The sequence below is a fragment of the Ahaetulla prasina genome, chromosome 2 (assembly GCF_028640845.1).
Source record: "Ahaetulla prasina isolate Xishuangbanna chromosome 2, ASM2864084v1, whole genome shotgun sequence".
NCBI classification, from domain to species: Eukaryota; Metazoa; Chordata; class Lepidosauria; order Squamata; family Colubridae; genus Ahaetulla; species Ahaetulla prasina.
In genome coordinates, this window is record NC_080540.1 from 170,201,752 (window position 1) to 170,218,284 (window position 16,533).

General features: G+C 40.9%; 2 protein-coding genes across 6 annotated transcripts in view; one reads left to right on the forward strand and one right to left on the reverse strand.

Moving 5' to 3' along the window:
* The window catches only part of RDH8 (retinol dehydrogenase 8), a 34,056-nt gene extending 26,994 nt beyond the window's left edge, over positions 1-7,062 (reverse strand). Inside the window, exon 1 of the mRNA XM_058171482.1 lies at positions 7,052-7,062. The gene's annotated coding sequence lies outside the window, so the exon portion shown is untranslated. The remainder of the gene's footprint in view (positions 1-7,051) is intronic.
* The window catches only part of COL5A3 (collagen type V alpha 3 chain), a 137,150-nt gene continuing 127,282 nt past the window's right edge, over positions 6,666-16,533 (forward strand). For all 5 annotated transcript variants that reach the window (XR_009153723.1, XM_058171475.1, XM_058171476.1 and 2 more), the window contains exon 1: positions 6,666-6,800. Coding sequence is in view for 4 of the 5 variants with exons in the window: in XM_058171475.1 (XP_058027458.1) it covers positions 6,716-6,800 (85 nt within the window). In the remaining variant the exon portion in view is untranslated. The remainder of the gene's footprint in view (positions 6,801-16,533) is intronic.

A 16,533-nucleotide genomic window follows, 5' to 3' on the forward strand; every position in this document is an offset into this window, starting at 1 on the left:
ATATATCATCTATCTATCTATCTATCTATCTATCTATCTATCTATCTATCTATCATCCATCTATCTATCTATCTATCTATCTATCTATCTATCTATCTATCTATCTATCTACCTACCTACCTACCTATCTATCTATCTATCTATCTACCGGTACCTATCTACCTACCTACCTACCTAGCTACCTACCTATCATCTATCTATCTATCATCTATCTATCTATCTATCTATCTATCTATCTATCTATCTATCTATCTATCTATCTATCCAGAAATGTAATCCAACTACCCTGTTTTCCCCAAAATAAGACATCCCCTATTAATAAGCCCAACCAGGCTTTTGAGCGCATGACAATAAACCCAGGGTTTCAGGGTTCAAAAATATATAAGATGGGCTTATTTTTGGGGAAACATGGTATGCTTTCACTCCCTCTGAGAAAAGGATTACTGGATCAGCAACTGAACTGGAGGTGATTTGGAAATTCTAACTATGACACCTTGTTCTTCAGACACACACAGAGAGTTAAAGTGCTTAAAGATGTAAAGGGAGTATGTTCAATTCATATTTGAGACTGAAATACAGAAAGATTTCATATAAAATATGGATTGCCATAAACTATAAAAGAGAAATATTCAACTTGCAGGGATGGTAAGACCTTTTCAGAGGACATTGCCCTTGAAAAGATTTAGGCAGGTAGCTTTAAAAATTTCAGATTGGGCTGAACCAATGCAGAAAATGTTCTACTCATGTTCAAAAACTGTTGAAAAGCTAAACAGTTTAAAATCTAGTGGATCACACAAACTACAGATCGGGTTCACTAAGGTGATATATTTCACGAGGTAAGTTGGTAGTGGTAAGTACCTCACAGGCAGTACTTCTCAACTGGAGCACCTATTTATGGGAGAGTGTTCCTAAGCCTGCCCCCTTCCCACTTCTCTCTGACATCCAATTATATTTTTATGCTGTTTATAGTTTATATATTTTTGTTCCTACCATGAATTTGATTTAAATACTTGTGTTGCTTGCAGCTATTATAAATGGTCAAGAGTAGCAAAATTGTGGAAGATATAAACAAACAAATAAAATCCAAGGCTGGGTATTTATTCCACTTTCGTCCTATCATTTTAGTACCCCACTTCCTCCCCAATATTATTTATCAAATCCTGAAAAGCCAGCTAATCTCCAAATTAACTCTAAATTTCTTTGGGCTGATTCCAAAGTAGCTGATTGAATGAGAGGCCCTCAAAATGATTTGATCTGAGGATTTCGTAAGGGTTGACATGGATGTATTTTTTTTGAACTGAAACTCCCATTGGAGTCATCAAGAATCATCTTGAACACCGGATCACATAGGAGTGCATGTCTTTTGGTGTTTCTTCAAAGCACTTTTCTCCTCACTAGATGGCAATATATACCAATAACGATTGTAGCTTCCTTGCCAGCGGTTTAACTGACTGTCTTGGCTGCGATCAGATTCTGTCAGAGCTGGAAAAATCAATCAGTTGGGAGGAGGACTGCTTGTTAAATGCCATTAATTATTTAAAACCTACAAGTCTTCCCTTTCCCCCCAAATCCAAGTTCTGAAGAACTTATGTTTTGGCTTGGATATTCTATTCACTAAACTCTCATTCTTTGACTCTCATGTCCTCTTTGGCTTTCTTGGAAGATTGCCTCATTGAAATAAAAATCTCTGTTTTGATCTGTCCAGGGGAAAATAAATAATATACTTAATAAATATCTGGCCCAAGTTATGTTTACTTTCCTTTACCCAGCTATCTTGCATGTCTGCTGTACTCAGAAGGGAGTTCCACTGAATTGAGTGATGTTGATTCCTAAACATATGGTTGCTGAAGTGCAGCCTCAGCAGGCCGTTGCAGAGTTCCTTCAACCTCTCCAGGACAATTGTAGCCAAGAATATGGACAGTCCTTTTGACCAAATGCCTTAAGGAACAGTCTGTACATAGATCGTATCAATTGTGGCAACCACAGGGTGGACTAGGCTCCAATGGAGCGGGATAGCTTGTGGATCAACGGGATGTGAGAAGCCAGCCATCACCCTAATATGAATATGGTTCATCTGCTTGACTGTATTATAGTTCTCTGTGAGAGAGAAGACCATAGAATCAGCTGTAGCAACCTGCATTTTTATTTCATTCAAATTTTATTCCATTCCTTTTCCCCTGACATGTTTACTCAAAGATCAGAGTAACTAAATAAACCAAGTGAGACTTAAATCTAGTCCCTACTTTTTCTAACTTTTCAGCTATCACATATGTACCCACCTTCTTACTCACCTTATAGTGTGATTCCGTCTTTTAAAAAACCACAAGCATCTCTCTCACTTATCTTCCTCCTTCCCCCATTTTCTTAGAGGAGTGACAAAGTGTTTTGCCATGGCTGTTGTTATGGGCTCGATTCTGATTAGCAAGGCTGTTGCTATTCTTTACTCCAGTCCCATCCATTTTGTACACACGGTACGGTCTAGTGAGAAATCATTCCCTTCACTTTTGCAATCTTTCATTTTGGTGAGAGCCATTTTAGCAGTGACCAGAGGACCAGATTACCCATCCCTGCCATAGGGGTTTGTTTAACTATCATAAATTATGTTGGTTGGTTCCCATGTGTCATTCTTAGGGTGTCCACCACTTACTGCTTGAAGTGGAAACTTGGCCATAGGGTATGGTTTCCTTGGCCCCTTCTTTAGGATACTGGTTCCCACCCCCCCAGCTGTGACCATATTCACATCTCTTATAGAGTTGTAGGACTCTGTAAAGAACCATGTTCTCGGAGAAGTACCTAACTTTGGTCAGAATGGAGAAAGGATGAGGGGTTACTCTCGAGGGTTCATTGTGGCTGTCCTTCTCCCCTTCTCTGCTCTGCTCCCACCCCCAAATCCTTGGGGCTCTAGCCTGAGTCACCCTGTTGCCTCAGGGTATGAGTCACTGGCTCAACTCTGAAATTGTTGACCCAGATTTTAGGTTCCCAGCAAATATTTACAGCTGTAGCTGGAGTAACATCCCACAGCCCCCGGGCTGGAACCAGCCCAGCCTTCCTGCTGGCCTGGACTTTATGGCTGCTTTTCTGTGCAAAAACTGAGTGGGGCCTCTGACTGGGAAGGGAACACGGCTCTGTCAACCAGACTCCATTTGAAAACAGGCTGCCATGATCTTTGGATCAGATCAGGTATCATAAAAATGGCAGCATCTTGCCTCAAATTGCCCAGCCCGGAATGGCAAGGGTGAAATCTATAGGGAGCCTAGCTTTCTCTGTTGTGTTCAGCAAGTGTACCCAGGAAAACAGTGACTAGAACCGACTGCAACTATTCATCTGGAGATGTTCTCTCTGATCAGAAGAAAGTTCATTCATCAATGGTCCTGCTTTGCAAGAGGAAAGTTGGATAGATGTTTGGCCTTCAGGGCTTCCCCTTTCTTTTCCTGTGACCCTGATCCTGGGCTTCAACTATCTGATCTATAAATATGAAGCTGGAAAAGCTTGAAATGCTTTAGGAATAAGGGATGGGGAAAATGTAAACATCATTATAGGGTATTATAGGATACAGCAAGTGTGTCACTGTATTTATTGTCTCTCTCTGTTTGTTACAGGATCTCCAGTAGTGATTTGTAACATTTTCTAGAGCTACCCAACTATTGGGCCAATGTAAATATAATAAGAATAAGCTTCAGATCTCTTCAAAACATCACCGAACAAAATTGGTATTTCTCTGTGTACAGTATTTGTGCTTCTGTCCAATTGTGTGAATAAGATCACACAATTTGGACAGAAGCACATTCAGTCACATTTTGAATAAGATCACTCCATTTCTGGTTTTAGTGGTTTATGGTCACAAATTTCACCCCATGTGTTCCTTAATCGTAAAGCGCATAAGAGTTTGTTGTGTCTTGGGATAGGTTAACAAGAAGCTTGTGCTGAGGAAACCCCCAAAACTGAATAAATGCTCAAAAGTTTAAAAACTTTTAACCTTAGGAACAAAGCTGGAGCTTGCTTTTAAAAAGTGGTGTCAAAAATGTTGATTGATGGAAGCATCTAAAAAAGCACTAAGGGGTAAAAAGATTTGGCCCAGCTGAGAGGCTGATAATCTTGGTGATCTCTGGATCAGTCTCTGAAGCTCAGCATGGCTGAGTGGTGCCAGGTGCTTCAGCCCTTTGCTTGCCTTCTAACAGATGTTCTATCCAGTGGAAACAGAAGCACAGAGGCTGAGCGAGGAGCAGCATTGCATAGCTTTCATTCCCCTGCTTTCTTAAATCCTGTGTCCCAACATGCCTGGATTCCCTGGGGGCCTTTCTTGGTCTGCAAGGCTGAATACTAATTAACGTTCCATTTCTTCTGCTGAATCCAAGCATTCGGGGAGCCCTTCAGAAAAGCACGCTTATTCCCTACCCCTCTTCAAAACTTTGGTATGCATATCCGTGAGTACTGCAAGCACACTGTGACTATCAGTTCTGCTGCTGTGCCGGCCTTGTAGCTGTAGCTGTCACCCTCTGCGGTCTGTGAAATCTCCATTAATACATAGCCCGAAGCTGAAATCTGTGCTCATGAATACAACTTGATGTCCTATCTCTGCCCTGGAACTTAATCACTACTGTCCAGCTGAGTGTCTGGAAAGCATTTACACCACATTAGCCTTACTGAGCAAAGGAAGTGCCTTAGGTCAAGTTGGGCCATTGGAGCATCTAGGTCAGGGTTCTCTGCGTAAAATTTCTGAACAGAAGAAATCAATGTCCCGGACTGCACATAAAACACAATTTCCCCATTGTGGGAAGACTATGAGGATTGGGAGAGTGCTGCTCTGGGCGTCCATGAATCTTCAAAGAAAAAAAATGAGTCTCTGAATTTATTGTGGAGGGCTCCGGATAGGTCAACACTCTGAGAAATATTCTCTGAACCACCCGCCACCATCACTACTGGATCAGGTGAACTGGTGCAAACCGGGAGCATTTCACCCCTGGATGGAAGGGATGGAGAGAGGGGCAAAGGAATAAAGAAGGAAATTTAGAATTTGAAAGGTCTTCTACAGATTAAACATGAGGTAATTTTTTTCAGCGATTGGGGAATTTATCCCAGAATCTGGTTTTTGAGGCCATGGCATACAGGCATGAGGTATTTTAGTAAAGGGCTAAATGCATTTTAGAATATGACAAAATGAAATGAGAGAGGGAAGATGAGAGGAGTGGAGGATGAAGGAGAAGAAAAAAACCTTCACACACAAACTCATGAATTTAGATTCTGGGGATGCCGAATAGCAGAACACTCCAGGCCTTGAAGCAGCCTTAAGGCCTCCTTTCACCAGAGGTGCTCTTAATATCCGAAAGGGAGAAGCAATGGGCCACAACGACTTCCCCCTCAGCCCTACAGCATAGGTAGTCCTTGACTTGCGACAGTTTGTTTAAGTGATGATTCATAGTTACAACGGCACTGAAATGGTTGACTTGTGACCTTTGTATCATCCCCATGGTCACGTGATCAAAAGCTGGCAACAGGTTCCTATTTATTATTGTTACTGTTTTCCCCTTCTGACAAGCAAACTCAGTGGGGAAGCCAGATCCACTGAATAGAATAGAATAGAATAGAATAGAATAGAATTTTTTATTGGCTGTGTGATTGGACAAACAAGGAATTTGTCTTGGTGCATATGCTCTCAGTGTACATGAAAGAAAAGATACCTTCACGAAGGTACAACACTTACAACACTTAATAATAGTCATAGGGTACAATTAAGCAGTAAAGAAACAATATCAATATAAATCGTAAGGATACAAGCAACAAAGTTACATCGTAAGTGGAAGGAGATGGGTGATGGGAACGATGAGAAGATTAATAGTAGTGCAGATTTAGTAAATAGTTTGACAATGTTGAGGGAATTAATTGTTTAGCAGAGTGATGGCATTCGGGAAAAAACTGTCCTTGTGTCTAGTTGTTCTCGTGTGCAATGCTCTATAGCATCGTTTTGAGGGTAGGAGTTGAAAAAGTTTATGTCCAGGGTGTGAGGGGTCTGTAAATACTTTCACAGCCCTCTTTTTGATTCGTGCATTATACAGGTCCTAATCAAAAAAAGGGCTGTGAAAATATTTTAAATATTAACAACCTACTGTGACTAACTGCAATGATTCACTTAACAACTGGGAGCAAGAGAAGTCGTAAAACGAGGGCCAAGCTCACCTAACAGGCCTCTCACTCCACAACAAAAAACGTTGGGCTCTGCCGTGGTCGTAAATCGAGGACGACCTGTAATAAAGTTGAGCGGAGAATGCCTTCCGCTGCCGGAATCGCCTCACAGAACTAAGCCGACCCAGCGCGCGTGCGGGACCTTGACCCGGGACTGCGTGCGGGGCCCGCAGGCTACAGAGGGACGTCGGATCCGGGAAAGGGCAGAAACCCGGACTTCCAGAACAGGCCCGCTTCTCTCGCGTCACAAGCTCGCCCCAGTCCAGGGAAGTGTGTGTATGTGTGTGTGTGGGGGGTGTTCTGCGAGGCCCATTCCCGTTCCAGAAAGCCGCTTCACCGCCTGCCCGAGGCTGCCTGAGCAACTTGCCTGAGCGTGCGACGCGGGGGGGGGGAGGGTGTGGGAAGGAGGGAGGAGCAGGGCGGGGCCAGGCGGCTTTCTCAGCTCGCGCTGGCTGCCGCCCCCGCCCCCCCCGCTAGATTTTGAGGGAGAGAGAGAGCGCCCGCGAGCGAGGCAGAGCCCAGGCGCGGATTGAGGATGGCGGCGAGCCCCGCGGGACTGCGGGGCCACCTGGTCTGCTTCCTGGCCCTCCTGTTGCGAGAACTTCCCCGGGCTAGGGCAGGTAACGGCCGGCTGGTGTCCGAAGAGGGGGCAGCTCGAGGGAGGGTGTGCTTTGGGACGGAGTGGGGGGAGACCCATCAAGCGCCCTCCAGACAGCGCCTAGCACAGAGGGCGGAGGCTTAGCGGACTAAACAAACAAACAAACAGCCACGGTTCCTTGGGCAGCCCAGATGTTTTGGGTGGGTTTTTTTCGGGGGGGGGGGAAAGAGGTGAGGGGTACTGCTTGCTGCTGCGTAGAAGCGGTTCTCAAACCTTGTGAGCGACCTCGCTTGGCATTTCACCTCTCCCCGCCCGACCAGCACCTGCTCCACAGGTAAAGCGCAAAGGAGCCTTCCGAACTTCGTTCCCACAAGAAGTTGAGCGCAAAAATAAAACCGAGCCTCGCCAAGTCCCAAAGGTGCTCTGTTTTTTTCCCCCCTCCCAGAGGCGACGGGACTTTCTAGTTTTTCTTCGAAGACGTTTCGCTTCTCAGCCAAGAAGCTTCTTCAGAGCGGAAGGAGAAGAAGCAGCTTCTTGGATGAGAAGCGAAACGTCTTCGAAGAAAAAACAAGAAGTCCCATTGCCTCTTGGGAATTTTTTTTTTTTAAAAAAGCACCTTTGGGACAACCAGGACCTGGATGACTGAGAAGCTCCATTGTTGATATGAACCTCCCCTAAGGTTAACATGAACTCAGCCCGGCTTTTTAGGTGAATGTATCTGCAATTGATAGTTTCCTGATTGCTTATTTGTATCCTATGACTATCATTAAGTGTTAAATTTGTACCCTATGACTATCATTAAGTGTTGTAAGTGTTGTACCTTGATGAAAGTATCTTTTCTTTTATGTACACTGAGAGCATATGCACCAAGACAAATTCCTTGTGTGTCCAATCACACTTGGCCAATAAAAAATTCTATTCTATTCAAAGAGAAATGGGGTTGGGAGGAAGGACTTGAAAGCTTGTCTTCACGAAGCAACGGAGTGGAGGGTTTTTGGCGTTCCTCTCTCACAAATTCATTGTGAGCCAAGAAGTAGCTTCATCTTCTCTCAGGGGGATGTTTCACACGTCCATGGCTTGTTTAGGACAAGGAAGGAGGCACCACCTGCTTTAGGAGCTCCCTCCCTCCACGCTCATTTATGCGCACCTTTTGCAGGCTTCTGTTACCTCCATCCCCTTCAAAGAAAGGCTCTGTCGCTTGGTGATAACAGGTGATAAAAAGAGCAACACGAGACTACAAATAATTTTGTTTTAAAATCAGAGATATTGTTTATTAATCGTTTTTTTATACAGCTAAAGCTACTGTGATTAAAAGGATATTATTCTTAACAGGAATGCCTCTCTGAGCAGCTGGGAGCAATAGCTGACTTTCAATTTTAACACCCCCCCCAATTTTTTAAAAAAGTTGTTTCCTGGCAAGTGAGAGTAAGGAATATTTAAAGACAAACAAAATATACCGTACCTCTTGTTTCAGTGATATTTTTTATTCATTTACAAAGTTGTGTGGCACATTGATTAACTGGCACGGTTAAATTATAATGTAAACAATGTGTAGTCCTAATATTGCAGTATCTCAATTTGCCAATATCTACTCCATAAGATCACATATTGAAACGTGTTATCATATGTTACTCAGTCTGTGATAGATTTAAGTTAATTTTTTTTCTTAACAGTGAATAGAAGAAATGGCAGTAGTCTTATCATAAATAAAAAGTTGTCATCTTGCATATGCTTGTGTGTTTGTGAGGGGGTAGCTTGTAATTCTTTGCCTGTACTGAAGGCTAAAATGAGACTTCTGTGTGGTTTATCCTGTTCCTGACACCACTTATCCGTCATGTCATCTTCTAAAATATTCTGTTCATTATCTTCTCTCAGTCAATTGTCACAGATTATTTTGATACTACTGATCTCATTGGGATAATTTAAGAACTTTCTCTCTTCCTGGTGCTTTTGTTTTTCGGCAAATCTAGAGTCCCCCATCCTTACATATATACTTCCCTTTTTACTGGCATTATAAAAGAATCTACAGTTGCAGAATAAGTTTACAGTTAAGATATTGTGTTGCAGATCCTGGTTTTAAAAAGCAGCTCCAGATTAAAACTTCTCTAAAACTATTTCTCAGAAGAAGGCAACTTCAGATAAAGCCATTTCAGAAAAAAGGTGTCTGAATTGACAATTACATATTTATTTACCCAGAAGCAGAAAATCTTGGATAAATTGTTAGTTATGTCAGGCACATATGTCCACAGAAATTTTAAAAAATCCTTTTATAAAGAGCTTTTATAGAACGTACTGCTTCCCCACACCATATTTCTAATCAACCTTCAGTAAGACTGCTGTGAGCTATAGGTTTAAAGGCTGCTTTTGCATTATATTGCTTCCGAGCTACTGGCTCTTACAGTCTTATTTGTGGCACTTTAAAGACATACTTAAAATTGCTGTTTGTGCAGAAATACGCCTTGGAGAACTTTAAACGGGTGTCTTGCAGAATTTTACTGGAGAGAACAACCTTCCAAATCTTCCAGTTCTCCAAACAAAGACTTGCAATTGACTACTATAACCTTAAGAGTGTTCTGGTCTTAGAAATCCAAGAATCTAGGGAAAAGGGCCTGGTTGGTTGAAATGCCAATAGACCATGCCCTTTTCCCGAGATTCTTCATTTAGTTTTCTGTACTTCTAGCAAAAGTAAAATTTCCTTTTAATGAGACTCAAATACCAATGATTGCATGAACACATTTTTGTAGTTTATTTGGCAAGTGTAGAAGAAGTTTGTCTTAGTTGTCTTCTGTTTTTCTCTCTTTACCTCCTAGTCCTGAAATTCCCAGGGAAACCCCACCCCCATCGACTTATAACCAGGGAATGATCCTATTTAGCTTCTGAAATCAGCAGAATGCTGGCTAAATGCTATCTTCTCCAGAACCAGTACTTCATGGTTACTGAACCTGCTAGGTTCTTAAATAGCTTGTTAAAAGTTCCCTCCAAACCCTATGTTTCATTGCTGTTGTGGGTGTTCTTTTGACTGTGTAAGAATTTACACACAAACTGCTGAACTGGTTGAATTTCCATATGAAACTGTATTCTAGCACAGGGGTCCCCAACCTTTCGGACCTCAGGGACCACTAAATTCATAATTTTAAATCCCATGGACCACTAATATGATCTGCTTAATGACTGACTGGGTGGGTGTGGCTAGGTGGTCATGTGACTGGGTGGGCATGACCAACTTGATGTTGCTCACATCGAAGGGTGCCTCACCGGCCTCTACTTACCCCCCACTCCGACCTACTCCTCCCCTGCATGCCCAGGCTCTTTAGGGCCCCAACAGAAAGCAGTTGTTGGAGCTAAGCAGCCACCATGAGAAAGAGTTGACAAAACAGCTGGCTCAGTTCAAATTGGATCTGACCAAGAAGGAGGCTCAGCAGAAGCACCTCACTGAGGACTAGGAGCATAAGCTTTCCAAGCAGAGAGAAGACCTGCAGGAGTGCAAGGCCAGGTACCAGCGCCTGGAGGCTCAGCGGGCTGAGATAGTCGGCCAGTTCCAGGCCATGATGCAGTCCCACTGGAATAAGGTCCTCCGGCTCTTCGCCACCAGCAGCACTTCCCTCCAGTCTTCACCCAAAGCCCCGCACCAGGAGGCCAAAACAGACCCCAACCCACACAAAAAAAACCCAAAGGGGGAGACTCTCTGCAGCAACACAACCATTCATTGCATGTATCTGGTCCAGGGGCCGTAGTTTGAGGACCCCTGATTTAGTGCAATATAAAAAATGCAAATAATTTTTCTGGGGACCACCAAAATTTTCTCGTGGACCACCAGTGGTCCACGGACCACCAGTTGGTGACCGCTGTTCTAGCAGAGTAACTGTTTTTGTCTATTCCACAAATTGGCATTGTTTATTGTACTTTGAATAAAATTTATTGCTGGATACCTTTAGTGGACTACAGCCCACTTCTTCTGGAATTATGCTATCACTTTCTAGCACGTAATTTTCTTCCTCCTCCTGTCTCTATCTTTGAACTACTTTATCCTCTATGAGGCCTTCCTCCAGATATCATTGCTATTACAAGTAAGGCAGGTACCGATAGTTACTAGCAGCAGAATCTTCTTGACCAGGAAGAAGGACAGGATGTTGCGCCCCTTGATGTGGCTCTTCAAGCTTCAAGTCCTCAGTGAGTCCAAAGCATCATTGCCATCTCCCTGGGGTTTTGATCCAGCATTGCTGCTCTGCCAGTCATTCATCCCATCCATTCAGGCGTATTTTCTGGATGAGGAATGATTATGGGATAGATGGGAACTGACCTGCCAGTCTTTAAGCCTTAATAAACTTCTGTATTAAATTCCGACTAAGGAAATCTGAGAAAGGGATCTTTGCAATGAATCAGAAGCAAATAGTGGCTGAGTTCCTGTCCAGGAGTGTTGGTGTTCATTGAATAAAGAACTCCAAGGAGATAAAAGAGATGCCTGATGACAGCAGCAAGCTGGGAATCCACTTTAATGGGACAGTTATGCTGATGCAGCTCTACTAAAGCTGGATATAGGATCTTGTAGAATGCCCCATCCCGAAACTCAGGCTTCATCTGTTCCCTGGAAGCATCAGCTTAAATCTGTATTGTTTACAATGGCATCTGAAGAAAAGTCATAAGGGAATTGTTATCCTGCCTTCTTAGTTTTAATCCACTGCTTCAATTCTGTTGTAACTCTAGCCTTCTGTAAGTTTATTTTAATTCATTGTTGGGTTTTTTTCCCCTTCTCCTTAAATGTGGTATCTGCTTTTTTCCTTTCCCTCTAAGTTGCGTTTTTCTCTATTCCCACATCAGCTGCTTTGTTTGGAGAAGCAGGGAAGAACCATGGTTTTAGCAAAATACAGTAAATTGGTAACAGGGAGCAAAGTTATAAAAATCCCATACTCTTCCTTAGATCTTCCTTCCAGGTGGCTGATGAGAAGGCTTGCACAGAAGGGAAGTATAAAAGCTAGGGTGGTGGTGGGTTTTTTTTTTTTTTTTGGTAGCTGCCCATGAAACTATGGTAAATAATCCTACTGATACCATTCAAATAGAACCATTTTAAAGTTTATATATGTGTGTTTTCTTCAATTTCAATATAATTTTTAGTGTAATTATATCAACTGGATCTTGTTTCAAATAAGTATAAAATAAGATTGAAAAAATGCTATATTGTTACAATGGCCTTCAAGAATGAATGCCTCCTGTTATGGGTGCAGCTTTCCATCACGCTGCTTAAGAATTCTCTCTCATGTTATTTCTTATTTTTTATACATTTTGCCTGGTTGGCTTATGTTAGTAGTTCAGAAGCATTGACAATAACATACTAGAGAAGGGTAGATAACTTCCATGATCCCTGACCAAGCCTGGACTCTTTTGGACATTCCATCTTTTCCTTAAAATCTTGTAAACGGTACTACAAAAGTGCAAATCAAACAAATGTGCACATGTTAACCTCTTCTTCCCATTGCTGCTTCAGCTCTTCCAAAGTTTAATTCTTTTTTATTGTCTACTGCCTGTGCACACACCCATTCACAATGGGACATTCCTGGCAGGAGTGCTTTTCAGGGAAGCTGGCAAAACAACATCAACAACAAAAATAATTTGATTTGAAAACGAATGAAATAGGGGGAGATGCCAACTCAGGATCCCTGGTCTCTGTCATTCTCTAATAATGTATTGCTTCCCCTTTCTCTCAGGATTTAAAAGGATTGTACCTTGCCAGCTGTTCATTTCTTTAATCCAAAATTATCTAATCCTGGATCACGTGCAAAACAATGGCTCCAGAAGAAAACATAGAATTAAGGGACAAACTGCCTCTGAGCATGTATTCAGCTCAGGAATTGTTTTTCAGCTCTGGAGCTGAAAATCAAATGTAATTGTAATACTTATGGATTCATTTATATCCTGTTTTCTGCATCACATATCGTGATGAAAAACTCTGGAAAACTTAAATTCTTAAATTCCCCTTTATATGTAGTTTTTTTCCATCATGCTACTCAAGAACTGTCTCTTATGTTGTTTCTTATTTTTTGAATATCAAAAATCAAATGTCGTTTGATTTTCAGCTGCAAATAAACGAGGAATATATTCCTTATCAAAAAGAAAATACATATATTTTCCTTGTGGACCAGATGATGTTTGCTTGGCATATATTGCTATTTTATGTTGAGCTTTTTGATTTCGACAAAATAAATTTGGAAGGGAGGAGCGGATTCTTTGTTGTTCAGATCAGCTGACACTGAAAATCATTATAGCAAATCAACCTCTTCTGTCTCTCCATCCCTGTTTTAATCCATGAACTTCCCCATTATGCTTGTTAAAAGTGGGGATCTCATCCTGTAATAATTGTCTTGGTGGGGAGAGGCAGTGGGAGATGAAGAATGACTATAATGTCATTAAAGTTTTGGATGGCTTGGTCCTAATCAGAATGGGACAATCCCTCAAACACCATTCTTTTTATATTTAACCCAAAGCTAAGAGTATCAATAGAACAGAGGCCCCAAATGCAGAAGCCCAAGGCAGTTCTTCAACTTCGTTCCAGGTTGCCAGAGACCTGTTCAGGCATGATTGAGAAAAATACAAGGGCCCCTTCAGGCAGATGAACTCAGGTGTCTGCACCTGAAATGCCACAGGGAGAAGAGATGACAGCTACCATGAGATGTGCTTTATGTACATATACACAAACCCAATATCAAATAATGGTCAAAATCAGAGTGCTGTATCTTCATGTGCTGCTCTTTTCTCTTGCTGAGGGACGTCTCTCACTATCATTATTAATTCAGCTAATTGAGTAAAATTTGGTTGAAATACTCATGGGTTTATATGCTGTGTGAGCATAACTTTCACCAACTTAATATTTGGCTGGGCTTTTAAGTCCCATCATTCCTAGCCAATATGTTCAATGACATATAGGAATTGCAGACCAAGAAATAGAGGGCACCGGTTTAATGAAGAATGATTATACAGACACTATGCAGTAAGTATCCAGTTCTCTGGAGTTCAGTTCTGGAGTTCTCAGGTGCAACAGAAAAAAATTTACTTGTCCGAAAGAAGGGGACAAAATCTACTGTTTCAAACAATACAGAACATTGACATGACTTAGCAATTTGCATCATTATTTAATTGATGTTTTTATGTCCTTTGTGTCCATTGATTCAAATAATATAAAAGCATAATTTATGTACATTTGGATTTAATGACCATCCCTCAAATGGTCTGTTAAGTGCAGGGTTTACTGTATAGAGTTCTAAAGGAATGACTGTCCACGTTCAGATGTCACAATCCACCTGTTCAAAAAAGCAGTGCAAGGATGATTTACTCTAGTGAACTAGAACACTTTTGGCACTGGGTTGAGATGGGAGAGGACAGAGGTTACATTGTCTTAGGTAACTTCAAAGATAGTTAAAAACCCTCACCCATCATCCACAGCATATCTTTTTAATTACACATTCCAATTTTGGGGAAAGCATTATATTGAACACTGAGATTTGGGAACAATCGAAGCCTTTCAGTGCAATTTATATGTTTGTGTGTATGTATGCTATTTTACATTCACTTGCCTGAATGTTGCAATGAGGTTTTGTATGGCCATCTGTTCCAATTAGGGTACATACTCTCACCCACATTCCTTTTTTAAAACAACAACAACAACAACTATGATCTATTTGTGGAGATATACGTAATCTGTCAATATGGTGAGCTCATCTGTTCAGAATGAATTAGGTGATACAACCTCTGATTTAAGATTTACAGAATGCACTGTCTGTTCCCTCCAACATAAAAATGCAGATTGATTAAACTACCTACTTTTTAATTTAAAGATATATGATAATGTTATTGTGGTAATTTCCTGTTTGGTTCAATGTGTGCATTTGTTTTTTTGGTTCTCTATAACTGATTCTTTATGAAAGCAAAAACAAAAAAAGTATTATTGTTCTTGCAACTCATGTGTTATTAATACTGGACTCCTAACCAATGGAACATTTCCACAAATGTTGTCTCTAAGAAGGGAATGAACTAATCTTTCATATGATTGTTGCTAATCCACATGGATTAGCAGGATTGTTGGAGAGGGGGAAAGAAGTTACTATTTTATAGAATTTTTATAATTCCTTTTCATGTGCACAAGAATTGATAACACATGGAATATGAAGTACCATCAGTTCAATTTTTGCAAATCTGTGGATCTCCCAAGATTACACTATTGAAATTTGCTATCAGATTGTATTGGACAATGTCAGTATAATTTCCCATTGATTTTAAATGGGTATTAAAGGCAATGTGCATTAATACAGTAAAACTTTAAAATTCCATTCATAAACCCTGAAATGGGGGGGGGGCTGAAATACCCCACCACCACCACGCCCTTTTTTTCTCCACTTGTGACTTCATAGCATCAATGTTCTACTCACTCCAGTTTTTGGCAGCCAATTAAAAAAAATGCAACCCCTAATTGCAAGCAAAAAAGATTGCTTGCCTTTGACTTTAAGGTTAGTTTACAACATATTAAAAGCAATAAAATAGCATTGACAGCAATTACAAATCAAACAGCAACAAACTAGCATTTAACAATGAAAGCAATGAAAAGCAACACTTGTTGCCAAATATAATTTTCTAAAAAGCCTTGGGAGAATTAAAAACACACCCACTCGCTAAAATTTTGCTTCAGAAAGATTTGCCCAAGACAGGCATAATGGGATAGAGTTAATGAAGGGACAGCTTAAAAAAAATTAGCAGGGGAGGACACTGTTCTTGCTTTTAGAGGAAAACTTCTAAAAGATTTTAAAAATCTGATCAGTGGGCCCAGTGTTATCATTGGAGTCCTGGGGTTAAATTTTTCAGCTTGTTCAGTTTTTAAGAACTTCAGGTTTTTTTTATTGTGAGGTTTTTGTTGTTTTTTACAGAAATACTTTATTGTGCAATCTTTCTGTGTGAGTGTTTGTGAAATATTATTTTATCAAGCATTAACATTTTGGCAACATGATCCTGAAGAGCTCTTAGAAGCTATAAGAAGGGGCTGGAAGCCAGGAAAATTCATTCTACAAATTTTCTGCTTTAGAAGACATCATCTTCGTAACACAGTAAAGTTGATAGAACCACTTTCCTATATTACATGTGGAAAGTTGAAAGAAAGTGCAAAGTAGCTACTCAGTGAAGTGCTTTGTGTTCTGGGAGCTGTGCAGATTTTACTCCCTGCAACTTCACTGTGAGTTCAGTTTGTCTCATCAAGGTGCTTCTTGTTGCTTTAGAGTTGCATCTGGCAGTTGAATTGCAAACAAATAATCAGATGAGACTCCTGCTCACATATTGAATGTGCACAGAATTTCTTCTGACTCACAGACCTCTTGGTGGAAACAGTCCGATCAGGCAAAATAAAAACATCCAATCATTTTGTCTTCAGAAGCTGGGTAGGAGCTATGTATGATATGTAATATTGCATAGTAATGATATGTAATGTTATCTAATAGGAATTATTCTGTAGGCTTGCCAATTGTATTGGAAAGCAGCAGCAAAGATCTGTATAGTGATGGGGAAGCAGTAGCTAGGGGGCTGTTGCTCAGATTTATTCATTTACATATACGCAGTACAAATTAAAATAGGAATGTTATTACACTACAACTCTGAGATCATTGTGACTCATGGAAAGAAATCTGGAAGCCTTCAAATGTGTATAAAAAGAATTTAATGTAGAATATAACATCTTGAATATGTGTGTTTTCAATTAAATAAAGCGAATTTCTAGCTGTTCT